The sequence below is a fragment of the Quercus suber genome, unplaced genomic scaffold (genome assembly GCF_002906115.3).
Source record: "Quercus suber isolate HL8 unplaced genomic scaffold, Cork oak 2.0 scaffold_446, whole genome shotgun sequence".
Classification (NCBI taxonomy): Eukaryota; Viridiplantae; Streptophyta; class Magnoliopsida; order Fagales; family Fagaceae; genus Quercus; species Quercus suber.
In genome coordinates this window covers 209,009-217,314 of record NW_027069897.1, presented here as the reverse complement: position 1 = coordinate 217,314, position 8,306 = coordinate 209,009, and the positions used below count along the sequence as shown (strand labels likewise).

Here is an 8,306-nt window from a genome sequence, read left to right as displayed (position 1 = left end):
CTCAAAAATTTAAACTATTGAAAAATTGTAAATTTAATCATTTAACTACATAATTCTAACATCTTATTACCATACTAGAGGTCTCTAGCCTACCATCTTGAGTTTGTCAAACACTCCTCCTATTTCTCATAAAGTATAACAACTGTTATGTTCAAGGATTATCGTGTGTGAAAGTGATTTTACAATTTTTTTTTTTTTGGTAAAATCAAAATTTTTTCAAGAGCACTAAAAGATACAGTATTGTTTTAAACTCATACCAGGTGGAACTCATCACAACCTCAAACATTCTTTTTACATGCTAAGTTTTTTTTTTTTTTTTTGCCATCTTGATTATATATACATCAGAGGCTAAATCAATTAAATCCCTCTACTGGATTAAGAGATTGTAAGTTCCCCAAAACTAAGTACAATATCAATTGAAAAGTTTAGGGTACAGCACCTAAGAAATTATACTTAAATTTTACTATTTTTAACTAAATAAGGCTATTGACGGGAGCCATTGCTAGTTGCAACTACTTTTATATGTTGATTAGGATCTTCTACATTTAAATTGATCTATTGTATGGTTCAGATAATAGAAATATGTACCCAATATCATATCAGCTAAAATTTTAAACGAGATTACAGTGTGTACACAATTAAATATAAGAAACATGCATCTATCGATTTCAATTGAAACCACGCACACAAAAGTAGACTGATAATGTTTTAGTAATAAATGAGAGTGGTGTTATTAAAAATAGCACCTCAAACCAGAGTAGCTCCTCCTGNGTTTTTTTTTTTTTTTTTGGAAACTATATAAATTTATTTCATGGAATGTTTATATAATGAGAAAGAAAAGAATAGGCGTTCCTCTAATCAGTTGACTGCCTCTATATTTTCTTTGCAACCTTAGCTAGGCAGCTTTGGACAGTTAAGACCCGAGAGCGAGTCCAGATGGTATTTAAATCGAAGTGTTTATATAATTTTTTTTTTTTTTGGCTAGAAAATTCCATAGTAACCAAAAATTCAAGAGTTGATTAAATACTATATATCAGACCAAACAATATTATAGAAACCATAAATTCAAGAGTTATATACATATCAACAGTCTGTCTCTCTAGATTCTCAAAAAAAAAAAAAAAAAAAAAAAAAAAAAAAAAAAAAAAACAGTCTGTCTCTCTAGTGCCCATGAAGAATTCCTACGCATATCAAGACAGAAGACTGTTTTTCATAAGTTCAACAACTTGGCTTTCTTAAACCGAGAATTGCATGGTCTGTGATGTATCATGGCAACCCCAGTGTTCTCCCACTGAGTTGTCTCGACAGGAATTAGTATTGCTCCCACCTTGAAGGCGAATGGAGGAACTACGAATTTCGGCTTTTCGATTGCTTAGAAGAAATAGGTGTCCGTGGACATAGTACGGCAAGGAAATGCCTCCATTATTTTCTTGAGCAAGTATTGTAAGTTTTTGACAGAGAAAGATAAAGAGGGAAATATGCTAGTGCAAAGATGCCAACTGGAAGGAAAGAAAGGAATAGAGGAGAATTTTTGTCCACCTTTCTTTACTACGTATCATGAGGATGATCGTTGCAGAAAATGCTATCATCATCATTGAAACGGAGAGAAAAAGAAATGTGAAGCCTAGCATGAGCTTGTTGGGAAGCGAATGCTTGAAGTCTTCTAATCGAAATGGTGCTGTGAGGATTGAAAGAAATATAACCACTGAGGTCAAAGCACAGGTAAGTGAGAGTACATCAGTTGCTGTGAAAACCACAAAGAAAGAATGATTGAGAAGGACTGGAACACCAGTATTCTGATTAGGACCTCCTGGTATTGTGTAGGCTGCGGCAAAGGCAACTGTCGCGATGAGAACTGCCACAATAGAGCATCCTCCTCCTCCTGCAATTCGAGTGCAGGGCCTCGCAATTTTTCAGGGACATAATCATCTCTTTTTATTCCAACCATATGCAGAATGGAGTTCCCATCATTGTCAAGCCTTCGAACCAGCCACCTCATTGCTACTTCCATTGTCAACACAAGCTTGAAAACCTCCAACTGGCGGTACTTGATAGCTACATGCAATATGGTCCGCCCTTCATTATCAATGTGCTCAACTGCCTGAGGGTATATTTCAAGTATTTCTCTAACGATCTCTATGCACCCTGACTTAGTTGCTAGAAACAATGGCGTAATTCCCCCATGTTCCGGTACTTGTTGCAAAGAAATAGAAGAGGGCAGCTGATCTGGGTTATCCACATTCTCATTTGTAGTTGAAACATCAGTACTTCCATATTTGTGCAGCCTTGGTTTACTCGTGTCAATTCCAGAACTAGTGATCTCCCATGAGGTGTCTTCTTTTACTAACAGTTTGGCAAGCTCTAACGCTGATTCATGGCTAAACTTTTCCTTGGAAATGTCATTGGTCTCGGCCGAACTACAGCACATTTTGACTTTTGAAGAGTGAAAGTAATTAGTAGCTTTATATAGACATTATAAACACATAATTGCTAAGAAAATTATAAGTAAATAAAAAATTCCAGGCTCTTCTAAACTCATCCATCAAATCATGCATAGATTTTATCCTTAAGTAACCTTAAGCAATTTCATTACTAAAGAACTATTCAATATTGTATTTTAAAGGTCTGTAAGGATTTGTAGGGTTTAATATCTTTTTTATTATTAATAAAAAGAATAAAAAAATCCCTCTAAAAAAGGCTTAAAGATGAACTATAGTCTGTAAGCGACAAATTCTAAGGCAAAAACAATGCCTTTAACTACAATTTATACTTAACCATGTAGCCTTAGAAATTATATATATAAAAGTTAAAAAAAAAAAAATGTATTAGCCATAAACTAAATAATTGTACTACAGCATTGTTGGTCCGCATTTAAATTATGCACAAAAAAGGACACGGACTGGTAATTTAATAAGTTTATATAAAAACCTCTCCTTAACTTATTAAATTATTGGTCAATGTACTTTTTAAGTTTAGGAGGAAGTTCAAGATTGGAAGTTAGCAGCATATTATTGTATTTATTTTTAATTATTTTAATAAAAATTTGCATTTTTAAAAGAGAATATAACATCAAGAAATTATACAATTTTTGTCGCATACGAAAACACTCGACACAGTATATTTGTATATGTGACCCTTCAAATCATTGATGACTCTTTCCTAAAAGTTTAATACATTTAAAAATGAATGACTTTCAGTTCACCCACCAAACTATTGGACATTTATTAAATGTGACTCCTCAAATCATTGGCAGTGAGGTGAACATCATTTCTACCATATGCAATGCAGAAAACAGAGTAAATGAATATCTTAATGGTTTGGACCATGAGCAGCACAAAGATAGGAGAGAGGAACTGACTTCATGGATTTCCCCTCCTAAAAACTATATAAAACTAAATGTGGATGTTGCTATATCACAGACTATCATCTCCTTAGCTGTGGTAGCAAGAAATGAGTTTGGAGAAGTGTTAAAGTTATGGGCTAAAATTCATGATTTATGCACTCCTACTCAAGTTGAAGCAATTGTAATTCTGTGGGCTCTAAACTTGGCTATCGCTGGAAATTGGTGCAACATCATTGTGGAGGGGGATTCAAAAATATGTTTTGATGCCCTATCCAAAGCAAAAGATCCAATTGATTGGTCCATCTCCTCCATCATTCATGATGCTGCTGACATGAGTGTATCTTTTGATAATTGTGAGTTTGGCTGGGTTACGAGATCTCCAAACTCAGCAGCTCATTCTGCTACTAAATATGCTATTGCTCTTGAAGTAGGTTTTTCGTGTAATAACTGTAATTTGCCTCCCCCTATCTTGAAGACTTGTAGACAAGATTGTTGTACCTCCTGTTGTTCTGCTTAATCTAATGAAATGGCAAATTAAAAAAAAATATATATATATATATATATTTAAAATGATTTGACTTTCACCTAACGAGCTACTGACATTGATTACTGCACAAAATGTACACAGTTCATGTATTAAGTGCTGATACAGTGCTAAAAAGTTACTATCAGGAGCAGACACAATTGGTTGAAACTTTTTCTAGAAAAAAAAAAATGTTGATATACTAAAATAAAATATGGCCAATATGTGTGAAATTATGTAGAGGCAAGGGTCAAGGTTTAAATTTCTAAGAGAATGTTTCATATACATATACACTTAAATTAGATTGGAGTAGAATTTATATCTTGTATCAAAATGAATTATGTAAGTATTGAAGTTTACATTAACTACTATGTAAGAATACTTCCCTAAACTATTGCAATCACACACACCAACACACTCAAATAATAATAATAATTATTATTATTATTATTTTAATAAAAACAATTATAATATGGTTTAAATCAACAATTGAATATTATGTCTAGCTCTATGATTGAAGGAGTTCAACCATGGATAGTTGGAATTGGATTGAGGTGTCCCATCCCCTATATATAAGGTGGGAAAAACTCAGAATGGAAACAGAGTGGGTTGGACTTATTAGCCATCCATAATTGGATAGCTTCGACATTAACGAGAAAGTCAATATTGTATTAATACCAGTCATATTTGGTGATCAATATTGTATTAATACCAGTCATATTTGGTGATATAAATTTTACATCAACCATAAAATTGGTACTCGTACTTTATACTATTTTAATTATACCGAATAAAAAACTAATAAGAGATTTTTTGAGTATTTTAGTTGTTACAATAAAAAAAATTAAAATTAAAAAAAGTTATAGAACGTTTTATGTAATCTAATACATTAGTTTAACTTTCTCAAAAAAAAAAAAAAAAAATCAGATTAAAAAAAAAAATATATATATATATATATATATATATATATTTTTTTAAATGATTTGACTTTCACCTAACGAGCTACTGACATTGATTACTGCACAAATGTACACAGTTCATGTATTAAGTGCTGATACAGTGCTAAAAAGTTACTATCAGGAGCAGACATAATAGGTTGAAACTTTTTCTAGGAAAAAAAAAATGTTGATATACTAAAATAAAATATGGCCAATATGTGTGAAATTATGTAGAGGCAAGGGTCAAGGTTTAAATTTCTAAGAGAATGTTTCATATACATATACACTTAAATTAGACTGGAGTAGAATTTCTATCTTGTATCAAAATGAATTATGTAAGTATTGAAGTTTACATTAACTACTATGTAAGAATTCTTCCCTAAACTATTGCAATCACACACACCAACACACTCAAATAATAATAATAATTATTATTATTTTAATAATAACAATTATAATATGGTTTAAATCAACAATTGAATATTATGTCTAACTCTATGATTGAAGGAGTTCAACCATGGATAGTTGGAATTGGATCAAGGTGTCCCATCCCCTATATATAAGGTGGGAAAAACTCAGAATGGAAACAGAGTGGGTTGGACTTATTAGCCATCCATAATTGGATAGCTTCGACATTAACGAGAAAGTCAATATTATATTAATACCAGTCATATTTGGTGATATAAATTTTACATCAACCATAAAATTGGTACTCGTACTTTATACTATTTTAAATATACCGAATAAAAAACTAATAAGAGATTTTTTGAGTATTTTAGTTGTTACAATAAAAAAAATTAAAATTAAAAAAAGTTATAGAACGTTTTATGTAATCTAATACATTAGTTTAACTTTCTCAAAAAAAAAAAAAAAAAATACATTAGTTTAATGTATTTAGGATAATATTTAGGTTTACAAAATATGTGAATTTTAATAACATATTGTAAAGATATAAATAAATACATTCATACAACTATGTGTGTGTGAGTTTATAAATAGCATTAAACTCGAAACAATATACTAATATCAATAAGTATTAAAATATTTTATTCTCCTACCAAAATTGCAGATACGAAATTTACTTTCTTGAACAGTGATGTAAGAGAAAGTAAGTGAGCAGTTATGAGAGCGTAAAAATGAAGATAAAGCAATAGGGGCAAGAAGGTAAAAAGACAAGAGAGGACAGGGGAGCAAAACCCATCCTCACCTAGTCACCTCTACAAGACGAGTGGGACATAGTTGGGCAAGGCGGAATAAGCAGGACGAGTAATTTATATGGTTTTACCCTCCCTTAGCTGGATCTTGACATAAAATAAATATTATATATGAAATAAAAAATTACCTTTTGACAAGAAATATAAAAAGGAAAATCACACCATTTATATGTGCTGATAAGGAGAAAAGAAGGAAAATAGTGTTGATTAGGTTGACTATGTGTGGGTTTGATAGGAAGGTTAGTTGCGGTGCGTTTTTCAGCTTCGCATTTTCTCTTTTTTTTTTTTTTTATTTGCCGCACTTGTTGACTTTGGGAGACAAAATTTATTGTGCGTGTACTGTGCGTGCACTGTTCACGTACTGTTTACGCAATATTTAATATTAAAAGTGGATCCCACAACACTATTCACACATTTAAAAATTATTTTGCTACAGTGTTTTTAACAACAATCAGTTGTTATCAACTTTCAGCAATAATAAGTTCTATCCAAACGGATCCTATATGATATTTACCCTTACTGGAAATTCTCTTGAGGAATCCACGCCTGCGCACCGGTACAAAAGCTTTGGGGTTGCATGAGAGAAGCTGAAGAGCGGTCATCCCATCTTCGTCTCTTTCACCAACCAAATACTTGAACCGTCCGTGTGTAGCGATTTCCAAAGCTAAACCTGCTCTTATGCCATTTTGTGTATGGAAACCACAACCCAAAACACAAAGCAAATCAAGACAATCGAAGGAGAAATTATGTAAATACAATTAGAATGGTGATACAGCTAGCTAGTTACACAAACACAATATGTGTACTGTAATCGGGTTTTGAAAATACGATTTCACAAGCTGTTTCCTGCGACTAGTACGTTAAAGTGAGGGAACTAACCAAAGTGCTGAGAAAGGATGGCGATGTGAAGAATAGTAGTCTTGTCATTCCTCTGAACAAACTTTTGCATGTCCTTTTCACCATAGTTTAAACTTTCATCTGCCAGAAAGTTGAAAATCTCAGTTTTACCATAGCGAGCTGCTCGAAAGAGTGGGGTTTCTCCAAGCTCGTTGCGCATTCTTAACAACTCTTGATCTCTCTTTATCATCTCTTCTGCTACCTTCACCGAGCTTTCTTGGTCGAGAGTAGCTGCCTCGTGGAGGATTGTGTTTCCAGAACGGTTTTTACGGCCCAATTTGTTGTCATGGCAGGAAGGCAAGTCTTTAAGAAGACTGAGTACCAAGTCAGCTTGTTTCGAGTAAGCGGCCTTGTGGAGCACTGTGTCTTCGTGTATGGTCAGTATGTGTAACGCATGCTCCTCCATATCTGCACAGAGTTTTAACACTGCTTTCGTGTCTTCTTTCAGTAGAGCTTCGTACAGCTTTCCATTTGATTCATGATCTTTATAAACACCCCTTTTTTCTCCCGTGGAAGCCATCAATTGAAGCTGTGAAGAGGAAAGGGAGGGAGGAAGCTTTTCAGAAATCAGAAAAGCTGGTTTATAGGTATGGAGGTTTGGTTACTTTGAAGGAAAATATTAAAGTAAAGAAATTTATTCAGATAATGCTGCTCAGTCCTCATCAATTATATTGGTGAGATTTAACTTTAGCTTTATATCAATTATTGTTAGACTTTTTTAGACATTTGTGGGCTCAGATAGTGCGGTATACTTTAAATGATTTGTACTATATTTCTTTTTTTTACAGTAATGCTATTTATGTCGTGCAAATGTACAACTGTACTTATTTTTATTTTTTAAAATGAATGGAAAACGTCCTTATGTGTGTGGTTATTAGCCTGATTTACTTAAACTCACTATTAATAACGTGGGGCATTTTTGAACACATTAGAATTATTCACGTCGTGGTATAATATTTTTGTAAAGCATAATACTCATATTCGGTAGCTTCTGAACTCACAGTTATAACCAAATTCGAGACTTAAAATTTTTCTTTTTTTAGATGCCCTATAAAAGCATTGGTTAATGAAAAATAAAAAAGAACTTATATTTTTAATAGATTTCTATATTTCTCATATATTAAAACTTTTTTAAAAGTGATCCATTAATAAATTCTTTTAAGAGCACATGTTAATAGGATTTTTTCTTTTCTTTTTTTGTACAGTAATGTTATGTTTGGTGTGGAAATGTGCACATGTAATGCCCCAACCAAAATTTCTAATTCCTCTGGGAAGAAGCATCTCTCAATCAGTTCATATCTTGATTCTTAGGTGTTGGGATCAATTTTGGAATGGCAAGCTAATTAAGGGAACTTGGGCTCATCAGCCTGGGTTCAAAGATATGTATATTA

The 8,306-nt window shown here is 32.7% G+C and overlaps 1 protein-coding gene across 1 annotated transcript; it reads right to left on the bottom strand.

Annotated features, from left to right (window-relative positions):
* Positions 1-1,033: 1,033 nt before the first annotated feature.
* On the bottom strand, positions 1,034-7,592 carry LOC112007413 (ankyrin repeat-containing protein ITN1). Its single transcript, XM_065762189.1, is given in 6 exon segments — positions 1,034-1,443; positions 1,446-1,517; positions 1,520-1,876; positions 1,879-2,433; positions 6,533-6,688; positions 6,898-7,592. Coding segments are annotated over 6 exon segments (1,749 nt in total). The 5' UTR covers positions 7,436-7,592; the 3' UTR covers positions 1,034-1,372.
* Between the last annotated feature and the right edge of the window lie 714 nt (positions 7,593-8,306).